At 48.0% G+C, this 15,631-nt stretch overlaps 1 protein-coding gene across 1 annotated transcript in view; it reads right to left on the reverse strand.

Moving 5' to 3' along the window:
* Ccdc91 (coiled-coil domain containing 91) overlaps positions 1 to 15,631 on the reverse strand; it is a 117,579-nt gene that overhangs the window by 44,063 nt on the left and 57,885 nt on the right. The window contains exon 8 of the mRNA XM_055605616.1: positions 9,657 to 9,764. Within this exon, the coding sequence (XP_055461591.1) occupies positions 9,657 to 9,764 (108 nt within the window). The remainder of the gene's footprint in view (positions 1 to 9,656; positions 9,765 to 15,631) is intronic.

The following is a 15,631-nucleotide window of genomic DNA, read 5'->3' on the forward strand; positions in this document are numbered from 1 at the left end:
TATCTATCTATCTATCTATCTATCTATCTATCTATCTATCTATCTATTCATTTACTTTATATCCCAATCACAGCCTCCCCCTCTTCGCCCCTCTTCTTCTCCTCAGGAAAGGTGAGCCAGCTCTCCACACCAACCCATCCCAGCACATCAAGTCACACCAGGACTAAGCTCAGCCTCCTCCAGTGAGGCCAAACAAGGCAGCCTAGCTATGGCAAAGTGATCCACAAGCAGGCAGCTGTGTCTGTGTAAGAGAAAGCCCTCTGCAAGGACAGCAGAACATCATTAGGAGTGTCAGGAGTTGGCTGTCTCCCATATCTGTTAGGTCCATTTGATTCATAATGGTGATTAGTGTCATTATTTCTGTTTAGTTTCTGTCTCGTGGACCTGTCCATGGTGAGAGTAGGGTACTGAAGCCTCTCACTATTAATGTGTGGGTTCAACGTGTTAGGCTTTAGTGATGTTTTTTATGAATGAGGTGCCCTTACACTTAGGACACAGATGCTCAGAACTGAGATGCCATCTTGGTGGATCTTTCCTTTGATGACTATGAAATGTCCTGCCCCATCTCTTTTATTACTTTTGCTTGAAAGTCTATTTTATTAGATATTAGAATAGCTACTCCTGTTGTTTCTTGGGTCTGGTTGCTTGAGAAGCCTTTTTCCAGCCCTTTATTCTGAGGTAATGCCTATTTTGTGGCTGACCTGTGTTTCTTGTATGCAGCAGAAAGATGGATTCTGCTTTCGCATCCATTCTGTTAGTCTGTGTCTTTTTATTGGGGAACTGAGTCCATTGATATTGAGAGATATCAATGACCAGTGAGTGTTGGTTCTTGTACTTTTGATATTGGTGCCATTATGAATGTGTGCTTCTCTTTTGTTTTTGTAGGTGTGAACTCACTTATTTTCTGTGTTTTCTTGGGTGTGATTACTCCTGTGTTGGAGTTTTCCTTCTAGTTTCCTCTGTAAGTCTGGGTTAGTGGAAGATATTGTTTCAATTTGGTTTTGTCATGGAATATCTTGTTATCTCCATCTTTGGTGATTGAAGGCTTTTAACTGTGAGAACTTGGTGTTTAAAGCCTAAATACTAAATGCACATGGCACAGCTGAGTTTGGCTCCTTTGAATCTTGTATTGACAAGGAAGTTTTTAGTGTAAGACCCCAATATTCACTTTGTGCACAGTGACTATGCTGGTGTTTTCAACACTTCCAAGTGTGTTACACACAATGTGGAAATGCGCTCTCTACCTCAACCGTTCATGCAACGCTGAGCAGAACGAAGACGCACACGAGCCACTTTCCACTGCAGACCCCCTCCAGCTGACATGCATTCACATGTGATTCATTCATTTGCTAGTAGTTAGCCGTTTAATTTTCTTTTCCCACACATCCTCTGTTTCTATCCACAGGTTTTGTGCAACCATTTCAAGTCTGCATCTTCTAGTCTGACAAGCCTAACAACTCTGTCCCTGCAAAGGTCCAGCTCAGCCCAGGTATAGTCCCTTGGCAAACTATGTTTGCTTACAGCTTTGAACCTTTAATAACTCAGCATGCAATCACTCTGGTGTTGTGTAGTTACTTTTTCTGGGATAAAACCTTCCATTTTGTAAAACCTTACACCCTAGAGGAAAGTTCTTTAGATACAGAAATGTTCTAAAGGGAGACGAAACATTCCACCCTCCACAGAAGCTCTTAAGCTCAGCAAGTACACAACCAAACAACTTCAGGAAGTCCCTGAAACTGACCTGATGCACTGAGCCCTTCCCTACACAAACAATAAAGGCAGCCTTGGAGAGGGTCATTAAACTGAACTGCCTGAAGACACACAGATCAGCTGAGCTGCTGAGCTGCCTCTACATTTTGCAGTGTGGCCCAGGTTTTCAAGCTGCCTGTAATCTGTCACCACTGCTGGGGTGCAGTCGTTTCTGCTCCTTTAACTCCTCACCATATTCCTGTAAACAACTCCAACGGCTCACTGTTTATCGACTGGACTTGGGTAGAATCTGCACTGTGGTCTGTCACTGATCTGCTATCTGAGGTGAGATTTTTTTGTTCACGTTTCCCCAGGAATAGCATCATATGGTATCTACAGCTATCATTACAAACAGCAGCTTGAACAACTCTCTTTTTGGACATTTGCCCACGCATAGCCATGGGCACTGAGGTCATTCTTAAGATCACCTCTAAGGACTGCAGGCTGTATGTCCCATTTTCCTAAGCCATTTTCCTGGACAAAAGCCCCTGGACAGACCTGCTGCTGCTCTCTGACAGCATTTGCTGTCAAAGAGGAAGTGATCTTTACTCAGATAGAGACAACACAGTGAAGAAGCTCCCAGAAATGCTAACCAGAAGGTTCAACTACTTCATCATCTCAAGACATGGACATGGAGCAAGATATTTTGTCCTGCCTTTCTTCTTAATGGGAACCTGATTTGTCTTAATTTGTTTTTAGGAGGATGCTGAGTCATTTTTACCAAAGAATGCATTCAAGAGAAATGGGGACAAGCATCTTATTAGTTGAGTAGGCTTCATTTTAAAATAATGATTTCTTAAATTTCTCAAATTTACTGTATGTGGAGAATAAACCCAGGCAAAGTATGTGGTGGAGGAAAACAATCTTTTGGCTAGCCACAATCCGCTCATGTATCCCTATGTATGCATTTGGGACAAGAATTAGCAGTTAATACATGTGTTTTTCCTGGCAGATAAATGGTCTCAGAGCACACTTTACCTGCCTATTTTATAGGTATGAGACTCAAGTGGTCTTGACAGCTAAAAGCAGACAAAAACACCATCACAGTTTAGACAAGACCGCTGCTATTTTATAACCATTGCATAGAATGTTTAATGAGTTAGTTATACTTGCTATTAAACAATTTTCAAACTTGATACTAAGTTTCATCTCATTTTCCCCATGTAAGCATTAGTTTGCACAAGTAACCAGGTAAAACCCTGAGTCAGATAAACCTGCAGGGCTCTAGTGTGTCTGCATGGGAGCTGGACTTTCACCTTTCTGTGTTTCCAGCACTCTGCACTGGAATTCATTCCTCTCCTTAGGCACACAGACTGCAGGGCAGACACTGGGTATTTGCTAGGGTCAGACATGAATAAGGCTCACGATGCCCTCATGGACTCTGCTGACGGCTACCCACGGCACAGCAGAGCAGAACGCAGATGTGGGCAGGGAAGGGCCTGGGTGCTGAGCAGTCCTGTGGAGCACCAGCAGGTGAACACAGCCTATGGGCTATGTCACCAAGAGAGCAGCTCAGCAAGAACTGTCCTAACAGGCCAGGAGGAGGGGTCGGCAGGGGCTGGTCACAGGCACGGAGTCCTCAGGATGTTCAGGAGAACAGGAAACTCAGAAAAGTCCACGGGGCAGTGCGGCCGTGCGAGGAGCACGTCTGTGTCAGGAAAGCACTTCAAGCTGCCAGTGGCTGCGCGTAGGGTTTACAGCGGGCGTGACTCATGCCAGCTCTCAGTGCTTTCCTTTCTCTCTCACGGTGTCTCCCTCCACGCACACACACACCGTGTGAATCTCACGCTGCTCTCGAGGTGTCTGTCTCCACGCACACACACCCCGTGTGACTCTCACGCTGCTCTCACGGTGTCTCCCTCCACGCACACACACCGTGTGAATCTCACGCTGCTCTCGCGGTGTCTCTCCACGCACCCACACCCTGTGAATCTCACGCTGCTCTCGAGGTATCTCTCCACGCACCCACACCGTGTGACTCTCACGCTGCTCTCGCGGTGTCTCTCCACGCACACACACCGTGTGAATCTCACGCTGCTCTCGCGGTGTCTCCACGCACACACACACCGTGTGACTCTCACGCTGCTCTCGCGGTGTCTCTCTCCACGCACACACACCGTGTGACTCTCACGCTGCTCTCCCACATGGCATTTGCGGCACGGCCTCGCGCATCCCGCTTGCAGGCTCCTTCTGGGCTCTGGAGGGAGCGAAGCCTGCAGGCGCCTCCTGTCCTTTGCAAAAGACACCGCTTAAGTCACAGCGTCCTCCACTGAGCCTTGGGCTTCCTTGCCTTTTCTAGCCTTTACTAATTTCCTCTGTAAGACACCTGTACTTAAAAGCCATTTTATCGTTGTAAAATACATTATACTTATTTTCCTGTATCAACCCCACCTGGCACAAATTCTGAACTACCCCCTGTCTAAGAAACGGAGCGATGAAAATCTCCTTTTATCCACTTTCACACCACTGACCCACTGAGGCCACGGCCCCCTTGACTTTTCCTTCATACAATGACTCTATTTCAGGAAAATACGCAGTCACAAAACAAGTTTACCTTTTCCTTGGTTTCTGATTTATATTCCTTGATTTTTTATCAACATTTATTTTCTCAAGTTCCTATGTACTGAAAAACCAATGGCTGTGCCACCGCCGACCGGGAGGTGAGGCCACCAGCCACGGCCAGCAGGCTGTTCTGGAGGATGAGAACAGGGCGCACCCAGCAGAGCTCACAAAGAGAGGCACAGACAGGGAGTACCATGCGCCCAGGAAAGGGCCCCGGTCAAAGAACACACCCCAGAGAAAGAGGCCACAGCACCCAACGTTCACCAGAGCCCAGGCAGAGCCCGTGCCTGCCAGACAGAGCAGAGCCCGCCAGGCCCTTCCACGGACAAGCTGCCCGGGCCTCGGCTCACACACGGTATACAAGTGCAGAGCACACTGAACTGCTCCTCAGCTGTAATTACAGCCCGCATAAAAACACACGGAATGCTGCTCAGGAGACACGCTCACGGAGGGCTGGGAGACGGCTCAGCAGGAAGGAGTGTGACCCCAGAAGCCACGGACGTGCCAGGCGGGCATGGAAGGCCTCCCAAAGGACTAACCCAGGCTCGACTGAGAGCATGCGGGGAAGAACAAGGCAGAGACGGTTGTGTAATGGCGCACACATTTAATCCCAGCAACCAGGAGGCAGAGGCAGAGGCAGAGGCAGGTAGATATCTGTGAGTTCAAGGCCAGCCTGGTCTACAGAGTGAGACCCCCCTGCTATACTCCTCCCCCCCCCAAAAAAAAAAAGAGTAAGGAAGAGAACAAGCCAGGAAGCTCTTGATCTACCCTTGGGGCTCTGCACACATGAACACACTTGCTCAAACATGTGCAAACTCACTCCATGCAGCCCCCGCACATACACATCAACTCCAGTTAACAACCAATTATCTGATATCTTACTGACAGAAAATGAAGCCTTATTTCCCCACCTATTTACTTTTTCAAGAATCCAGAAATTTAACTGCTTTTGTTGGAGGACACAGATGGCGTCTCACTATATGGCCAAGCTGACCATGAAGAAAAAGACTGGACGGCACACTGGAATTCCAACCTCAGAGCAGAGGAGGAAAGGTATCCGTCGAAAGCAAACAAGCGAGGATGAAGGGGCAGAGCGGGCCCCGCCGTCTTCAAGGGCACAAGGGGTCAAGGCTCTGAGAGCTACCACGGCCAGACCGCAGCGCACAAAGGCGGAGACGGCGCTGAGGGGCACAGGCTGGGTGGAAGGCCAGTCAGGGCTTCTCAGATGAAGAGGACAGCGGACAGGAACACGGTGCTGCAGGAGAGGAACCGGGGCAGGCTGCGTGCTCTCCTCCACGCTGCTGGGCTGCAGTGCCCAGAGCACAGACACAAGAGGAAAGCAGGCAGCAGACACTCCTACTTCAAGATGAGCAGGTTCACATGAAGGCGCTCGGTCTCCAAAGCCACGAAATCTCTGTTGGCTGGTACTGAGCCCCAGGACACAAGGTCTGCACTGACAACAGGCTGCTTCCTAGTGATAACTGGAAATCAATACACGGTGCCACTGCCGTCACACGACAAGGTGAAGCGGCCATAGGACACCAAAATGAGGGGAGGGCTGTGCACGCGCCTCCTCCCCTCCTTGCTGTGCACTTCGCTGCGCACCGTGTGTCCAGCCCCCACGGCGGTAATTCCCAGACACCTCACACATGGTTAGAACAAGGAATACTAATGGCATGCTTCCAAGCAGACTTTTTGGGCAGTGAGGCCATCTTTAACTCAAGTATTTATCTGTACTGAAATGTAATTTTAAATATGCAATCAGTTTTCTTAACACGATTTACATGTTCTAAAGATCACGAGACACCACTGTGTCACAATATTTTACGTCAGATTAACAATGTATTTATAGTTATTTCATGGCTAGGTGCTTACTAACAATAAACTCTTTAAAAACACTCATTTTAAAATCCACTTTACAAATGAATAATATTTTAAGCTGGTTCCTAAAATAGATCCTAAGAAATGAGCCTTAAATTGACTGGAAGAAATAAATTGAGAATCTTCAAATACAAATAGAAGCCAGAAAACATTATGTTTAATTATGAGATGCAACTGTATGCTTCCTACAAGAAACCCATTTGGAATATTAAAACAAAAATTCATCTAGAATAAAGAGATAGAGAGAAATATACCCAACTAACAATAATCAAAGTAAAGGTGGGTTGTTTGTATACCTTACTGCAACCAGGATCACCAAGTAAGAGATGGGCATTTCATAGCATAGAGGAACAAGTACACGGAGAGGGCATAACAGTTCTCATGTGTGTCAGCTATGTGTCAAGTGTTCTAGAGTTAAAACTTGACAGAGAAGAACAGGAAAGTAGGCACATCCATGAGCATATTAAAGTATTTCAGTATCTTCCCCTTAACAGCTTCCCAGGCAGGCAGACAGAAGACTATAACAGTAAAGAAATCCTGGAGACCAGAGACGCATCTGAGTGATGGTAGTAAACATTCCACACATTCTGGGCCATCAATCAGACCTCAAAATATATCGAAACCACATAAAGTATGTTCTCTAACTATACCACAACAAGACTTAAAAGCAATAAAATAAGCTACATCTGAAAAACATCAAAATATCTGGAAAAGAACAAAAAAAGTTTAGACCCAGTTACAAGACAAATTAAAGTCATTTTAAGTGAAGGTGAAAACATGAGTTTGAAAATGGACTCCTGCCTCTAGAGCGAGACTATAAAGCTCTTGAGGAGGGCTCCACTGCAGAGGACAAGAGAATGCGGCCTGAAGTCAATAAAGCCACAAGTCTCCTCGGTTCTTTGAGAAGTTCCAAAATACTGATCAATCCAACATGACATAGTTACGATATCTGACCACGAGACATAACCAAAATTTCCACACCACTAAAAGGACAATAAAGGGAAGTTCTATAAAGCTTAAACACAAACATACTTACCCAAAGGAAGTATGAATAGTCAGCTGATAAATAAAATCCAACATCTATGTCTAGAATAAGGGGCTCAACTTAGCACAGAGCCTTGCTGAGGGCGGCTGCAGCTACACTCACCAGAGCTAAAAGCAGGCACACTCCCTCAGGCGGCACAGTCAAGAGGCCACAGCACACGCTTCCTAACCTTCCACTTTACCACCACAGGATTCCAACTGGCAAGACGAGGAAGAGGAAGACACACAAGTCCCCATGGGCTCAGGCATTGAGCAGCCCTGGACCCTGGTTGTCGGCATTGTTTGGGGAGGCTTAGGTGGCACCACCTTGCCGCAGAAGGTCCACACTCCCAGCGGGCTTTGCTCTGTTTATGGTTTGTGAGCTGGCCTCAGAGTCAGGTTCCAAGCTGTCCTCACAGTCATGGACTCTAACCCTCTCCACCTGGAAGCCCAAGAAACTCTCTCCTCCTCCGTAAGCTGCCTTGGTCATGGTGTACATCACAGGAACAGGACAGTAAGACAACATCAAGAATAAAAGGAAAGACGCAAAAGGTCTGATATTCAGAAAACATAACTAAGTAAAAAAATCGCCTGGCTTTTCCCAGAAACACCTGCTAAAATTGGTAAGTAATCTTTGACCGTAACAGGATAAAAAACCGACAGACCGCACTGTCACACACTGCAACAAGCACTAACTGGTAACAGAAGATGGAGGGTGGGGTGATGACGACAGTTTACCAGGACTGAAAAGCTGAAATCAGCGATGTGCCAGCCCTACACCCTGCAACGTAGCCCGTCACACACAGCCACCCTGCAGCCCAAGACACTACCAGAGCCCACCCCCCAGGCCTGACTCGGTTCTATCCACATACCAGCCTGCCTTGTTGGACAAACTCACAGTGCCTATACACCTGACTCGGAAACCTGAGACATCAGTGGCCAAGCAACTCCAGATGACGAGAACACAGAGGGTTTGCATTTCCTGGTTCCAGCCCACCTGTTATAGAAACAACGTGGCGGAGCAGGGGTGCGAACCCGGGACGGGAAGGTGGAGTCCGCCTCACATGGTAACATGGTAACACAGAAAGAACACAGATATGAAAGATTAAAGAATAAAAACTGGACAAAGTAAATAAGCTGTAATTAATATAAAAAATAAAAATTTAATTAAAAAATAAAAAATTGGAAAAGTTTTGTATTGACACATTAAAAAGTAGTTTGATCCACTTAAACATAACATTCACAAACTGGTTTAAACCAACATACTCCCACATACTTCTATACCCCACCACAGAGCACTGAAACGGAACCTGAGAGCACATTTTGAGCCTGAAGCTCTCTCCTGGAGGGCTCCAGCCAGACATGACGACAGGTGGCCTCTGCTGGGTGTATCCTGACGGAGCCTCCTGTCAGGCAGCTCGCTCGAGGCTCCGACCCACGGCTGGCAGGGTTTCTTTCAGGGACCTCTGGCCCATCCTAACATTCGTGATTCCCTCAACTTGTAAATTCTGAATATGATGCACAGAAACACAGCTGACTGCCTGTGGCTTTGCTGTTAGGAAGCAGAGCTGACTAATGAAACAGTGAGAGGCCAAAGAGACCACTTGGCTCAGAAAATGATCCTCTGGCCCCGGTTTTCTTTCACTTTTTTCTTTTATTGTTTTTAATTGTATATGTGCATATATCTATGTGTATGAATGTCTGTGTTTGTGTGTATCTCTCTCTCTCTTTGTGTGTGTGTGTGTGTGTGTGTGTGTATGAATGAGAGAGAGAGAGAGAGAGAGAGAACATTTGCTTCCAGGTGCTTGTTGGATGCCCTGGATCTGAAATTACAGGTGGGTACAAACTTGTACCATTTGTAGGACTGAGTCAGGAGGATCTCAGAGGCTGGTGGCCTGGCCAGCCGGCTTGGCAAGAAGGGTCTAACATACATTCTTGACTCTGGTACACGAGAAACACACTCCAACTGATGGCTGATTAGTGTAAAGTAGAGCTCAGGGTTTTGGCTTTTAAAAACAGTTAAAGGAAAAGTTCAAACAGAAGCTGGTACTTTATACAGAATTGTCAAAAACTCTTTTCTGACAGTGTAGATATACTTTGTTTTTCTATATCCATCAAAATTTAATTTTACAATGTGAACATCATTTATAAATGTCACAAGAGCCATTCACAGAGGTTGAAGCACTTGGCCATCTCTTTGCATCTGTGACTCTGTGAACCTCAGTAGAACCCAGAAATAGAAATATTAGCAACCCTGGACGAGGGCCGCCACATGGTGTAGGCCTGGGGCCTATCCTCACCCATCACAAAATGCCACCTTTGCTCAAGCGGACTTCCTCCAGGACATGGCAGGAGCAGGAGGGCTGGCAGCGGACAGAGAGGGTGCACGAGGAGGAGGGAGGCAGGGTGGAGCGCGAGTGTGTGGGGCCCGCGTTCTGTACCTGGGCGTGCAGCAGCTCCTCACAGCGGTGAGCCTGTTTCTCGATGGCAGACACGTACTGTTTCTCGATGGCGTCTAGCTGTTGCTTCACTGAAGACTGCAGAAGTGCCTGCAACAAGGGAAAGCTGGCTCAGACGTCCTGGCGCTGACTGTCGGCAGAGTGTGGCAGCTCTGCGGCTCCCATGGGGCCGTCTGCACCCCAGATCCCACACGCACAGCAGTGGCGCACTGTCCTCGGGACAGCGGCAGACACAGCCGTATCCATTGCTGCAGTGTTTCACGGGCTTCGCTGCTGTACCTCTGTGGCTCAGATTCTACACACCTTCTCCTTAGAAAATGATAAAGAGAGCACAGTTTTGTTAAATAATACTTCAGCTCAGTGAAGACCACACAGGGTGAAGAGCAAATGAAAGCTGGGGGTGGGGGGAGGAAAAAAAGCCAGACATATTTCACTGGCTGACAAAACTCCACATCCTCTGGGCACGCTGCAGTACCCATGGGCCAAGCATGATCTCCAAGACCACAAGGCAAGTGGAAGCAGATGGCGGCTCTGAGCAACTGCAGACACTGAAGCCTGCCCCAGGATGCTCACGGCCCCCATGTGAAGAGGTGGACGCTGGGTGTGCGTGAGCCAGCCACAGTGTGCAGAAGGGGGGACACGGCCTGTAAGGCGGACGTGTACAATTCGGACACCAGGGCCCAGGAGGGGACATCCCATGTCACTACTCTAAGAAAGTCAAGGCAGCACGCAGTGCCGGCAAGGCGCCCACTTGTGGGCACATTTACACGCTGGCTCCTCTTCCTCCTTCTGAGCACTGTGACTCTAATGTGTTTCCATAATACCTCGTGTGCTATTTATAGACTCTAACAACCTAAGTGTGCACCAAGGCTCTGTAGCACACTCTGTTGTTAAACCTCTGCTATAATAAACTCACAGTCAGACCAGCCACTGAGGGCAAACACATCTTATGGGAAACAGACCTTTGGCATATTCACCAGGACAAGCAAAGTGAGCCAAATCTCTTAATCTTTGTTTTGAAAATAGCCTCAATTCAGTTGGAAACAACATGCATCAAAATCCTAAATAAATAGGCATGCAGCTTTTTTTTTTTTTTTTTTTTTCCAAAACTAAAAATACTTTTTAAGCCTCTGGATAAGTCTCAGATACTGAGAAAAACAGTTCTTTTGCAATGGGAGCTGTGCCGCTGCCACCCTGGTCCCTTTCAGAGCCGAGTGTGGCAGCGAGGGAGAGGCCAGCGCCCCTGCAGACTGCACCCCAAAGCTGCCTCTCCTTGGGCTGCAGACGCCGAGGGCACGGGGCTCGGAGAGACCGAAGTTCCCGCTCTGAGCTCGGACTAGAGGCTGTACATTTCCAATTTTCCTCTTACAAAACTTAGTATTTGCTAGATTAACATATTTTCTTTTCAGATTTTTGTTTTGTTTTGTTTTAGACAGGATCTCACTATGTAGCTCTGGGTGGCCTGGAACTCACTATTGTAGACAAGGCTGATTTTGAACTCAGAGGTCTGCTGGCCTTTGCCTTTCAAGTCCTGGGACTAAAGGTATGTCACCATGCTTGGCATAAAAAATGTGAAGAATGATATAAACAATTTTCTTGTGATAACTGTAGGTCTTCTGTAAGGAATGTCTGCTTGTTTTGAGGGTGTCAAGCAGCCCAGGCTGCCCCACTTCGCAAGCCCTGGGAGGAGAGCTGTGTACCCCCAAGCCTGGCAGAGCTGTCATTCTTTTCTGGAATGTGGGCTGTGACAGAGCTGTCTCCACCTCCCCACCTGCTGTGGCCCCAACTACCCCAAGTTCCCATGCTAACTCTGGTCTCTAGTCAGTTGTGCTTTCAGGCAGACAGGAAGACAGCACGTGGCATGTGGAGCCAGCATCTGAACGGCCTGAGTCAGTCCTCTTCCTGTGAGCGTAGCTTTTGAGGATGCCCAGGAGCAGCAAGAAAAGCCGCACAGACTGGCCACCACGCCAGCCACAAGGTCTCACCCAGAGGCTGCACGCAGCACACACAGAAGGTCTCAGAGAGGGCAGAAAGCTACACACAGCACTCTGATTCCTAGTGTGCAGAGCCCTGCCCAGAGGCTCGGCATGGCAGCTGCTCGAGGAAGTCAAGGCCAGAACGGAGGCAAAGGCAGGACAGTGAGGGGGCAGCGCGGGAGGGAGAGCTGGGAACATACTGCCTCAGGTCACCAACACTGGCCTGCTGGGGGTGCCTCGGTCCTGCCCCCCCCGCCACCCTTCCATCTCAGTGTTAACCTGTGTACACCCAAAAAACACATTGACAGTAGCCACAGGAGTTTCTGGCTTTCTGTGTTGTCATATAAACAACAGTTGTCTTCCTATGTGGAATGTTCCTGGATTACAAAGGCGCATTAATATTAGCATTCCTGCCCAGTGCTCCCCTGCAATGTCTTCACAGAGAACCGCAAGAAACAAAGCTCCCAAATACTTCATCCTGTAATTACTTGGCTCCTGATTAAGGTAAAATGTGCAGCCCCTGTGGCCCAGGCAGGCAGAGCCCATTCAGAGCACATCTGCTCAAGCTCTGGGGAGAAGAGCCAAGCATGTCTCAGGAGTGAACACTGCAGGTCTGAGGAGAACTAGCAGACTCAATTCTAGTTCATTTTACCAGAGAGAAGAAAAACCTACTGTCTTCTTAACATCTCAGTTGAGACATCAAACATTTCTTCGGTTTGTCCATTTCTTTCTTTCCATTCTTCTTTCTTCTCTTTCTTTCCTTCTCTCTTCCTTCCTTCCTTATTGCTCTTTCTTTCTCTCTCTCTTTTTTTAAAGAAGATGGCCAGCAAGGTCACACAGAGGCTGCTGGAGGTACCTGCGGCCATCTTGGATGTGTGTGAGAAGCGCTGACACACAGGCTTCTCTGTAGACTGAGGATCGGTGCAGCCTTAACACAGTTCAAAAGGAGAACCGTTAGCTGGTGGGCATGGAGCTTAGTGGAAACTCAGTACAGTCTAGCCATGTTAGAAAGTGCTCTGGAGGATGCGGAGGCCAAAGAAAACCTTCGGGACAGAGGGAATGGTTCCTGCTGGCCTTGTCCTTACAGGATTCTAGTAACATAAGAGCCATTACCTCAAACACCACAGAAGTCTCCCAGTGAAAATTTCTTTTGTGCCATGGACAACACATTAAAATTAAGCAGTTTCTAAAATTAAGCATAGCGCAAAGGCTCTGCATGTGTGCCTTCCAGATACCTCAACCATTGGAAAGGCTGCCATGTAGGCTGGCCTCCCTCTGATGCCACAATCTTGTTCCCTGTGACTTGAATCACAACTATGGTTTCACTTGAAAGAACAAAGAGAGGAATGCAAGAGAGATTCTGTCTGGACGAGCCTCCTCTCTGTGAGTGCTCAGAGGTTAAGTGATGCACCTGGATACTGCCTTGAAAGACGGTAACCGTGGGAGACCGTAACCATGGGCGACCATAACTGTGGGAGACAGGAACCATGGAAGACTGTAACTGTGGAAGACCGTAACTGTGGAAGACAGTAATCATGGAAGACCATAACTGTGGGAGACGGTAACCGTGGGAGATGGTAACCATGGGCGACCATAACCGTGGGAGACAGTAACCATGGGCGACCATAACCGTGGGAGACAGTAACCATGGAAGACCATAACTGTGGAAGACTGTAACTGTGGAAGACTGTAACCGTGGAAGACAGTAACCATGGAAGACCATAACTGTGGGAGATGGTAACTGTGGGAGACGGTAACCGTGGGAGACCGTAACCATGGGAAGGAGGTACTGGGCAGCTGGGGGCAGATCGGTAGTTCTGCACTTCCCAAGCACAGCAAGCCCTGCAGCAGAAGAGGGTCCGGGCTTGTCATGTATCATGTATATAACCCGCCCTCCACCCATTTGCCTGCATTTGCCAGTATGATGCTGTTTCCTGATGTCACCATGGTAACTGCACACTGTCCCCTTGGAGACAGTCACTCTTCCTACAGATGATGTGACACAATGGGAAAGCTCCGACATCTTCCTGACTGACTTGCAGTTTGGAGTTCTCACCGTCTATATGTAAAATGGAGTCTTGGAGCCAAGCTAGCGTCAGCATTACTTTTATTAGTTGCTAGATTTAAAATCGTTACTATTCTTCTTCAACTTGGTGGGATCAACTGATGAAGCACAGGTCTCCTGAGAAAGAAGAAAGGGTTTCTCACACTGAACCTTTCCCAGCACTTAACTCGGAGAGGCTGCGCTCACACCAGCCCATCTGAGCAACACCCACGACACGCCTGCCTCTATGTTTGCGTCTGGGCAGGCAGAGCTGTGAGGCAAGAGCACAGCACAGAAGTGACTGCAGTAAGGGCAAACCCTGCAGTTCTTATGGCCTGGTGACTTAGACTCTCTCAAGTCAAGAGCGACCTGGGCCAGAACCCAAGTCTCTCCCTGAGTGGGGAGAGGAGCGCTCGAACTATCCCTAATTAGACAGAAGAGTCACACTATTAAATAGTGACGCGGCCTTGTGATCAGCCCAAGCAGCCTGTCTCACTGCACTAAATGGAATGCTATTGACACGCTACCACAGAAGTCAGGGTGACAAACATGTCCGTTCTTGTTGCAGCTTGATCACTGCTTCCCAGGTGCTGTCCAAGCCGAGAGTCTCCAGTCTCCACAGACTAGCACTCACGAAAGATCAAGGACTGCACCACTGACCCATGACACTGATCGGGGTCCTCAGAAATGTGTTTTCACAGCTGCCCCCGTGCAGCCGCTGCTCCTGCAGCACAAGCTGAGGAGGGCACAGCTGCATTTCCACTCCATCAGAACAGCCAGGCCTGTGCACGTAAACAAGGACTTACTAAGTCACTAACAGAATTCCCGGGTAAGCAGCAGAAGGTGGCCACCTGTCCTGTCTGGTAGAGTACGGTGGGCACAGGACAAATGCTCCACCCTGAACAGCACCAGCCATAGCCACCGCTGTCTGTAAGGGCTGGTGCAGGGAACGCACGTGCTGTGCACTAGGGACAAATAAACTGGGCTCAGGCTCAAGTTTCATAGATTGGGAGCTCTTCCTGGAAATCCGGTATATGATGAAGGAAGGAGGAGAAGGGAGAGAGGGGAGGAGAGGGAGAGGAAAGGAACAGATCTGTGTCTTCACTAGAATGCTTGCTCCTGCCCCATTACCAAGCTGCTGCTCACCAACATCATCAGCAAAGCCTGAGCCTGTAACAGAAAAGCTTTCTTCCAATGTTCCCAGTGCCTTTTGGTTTTGGCCTGGCCAGAAAAACCTCAAGAATAGCCTGGCATGTGGCGTCCTGGCTCAGTCCTGTAAACTCAGAGGCACAGAAGAGCCATTCTCAAGGACTCGACCTTCCTCACGCCTCCAGTGAGGCTGAGCTTAGTGGGAGAGACAAGGGAGAACAGGCCAAGGCCTGAGTCCCATCCAGTCGCTCGTCTCCCGCAGCAGGATGTTGGGCCAAACTGCGCTGGCAACAGCAAACAACTTTAGAGTCCAGGAAAAATCTGATCACATGACGAAACATGGCATTTATGAGAGTCCATGCTCAATCAAATAACTGAAAGCTGTAAATTTATTTCATACCTTTGGGCTAACAGAATGGTGAGATTCAAATAAAAGTATCTTAAAACTTACTTTTCCCATCTTTGGATGAAGATCCAGAAACATCTAATCAATGGAAAATACTTAACAAAGAGAAAACGAAGTTGCTTCTCCAGTCGGGAAAGAACTTTACATAATACGGAGTAACTGTACACCCTGGGAGAAAGCCTCCTAAGCGCAATATATTCCCCCTTACTAAACGGCACAGTCGCCTCCACAGCTCAGACACAGCGCTAGCCCGTGGAGGCTCTCAAGAAATGAATGTAGTTCTCTAGGCTGACATATAATGAACACTGATTTGCTAAAATTCGATGCAATGCTTGCCAGCAAAATTTTAGGGCATATTCAAACTTTAAAAAAAAAATAACAA

The sequence above is a fragment of the Psammomys obesus genome, unplaced genomic scaffold, assembly GCF_907164565.1.
Source record: "Psammomys obesus unplaced genomic scaffold, mPsaObe1.curated_primary_1811, whole genome shotgun sequence".
In the NCBI taxonomy this organism is placed as follows: Eukaryota; Metazoa; Chordata; class Mammalia; order Rodentia; family Muridae; genus Psammomys; species Psammomys obesus.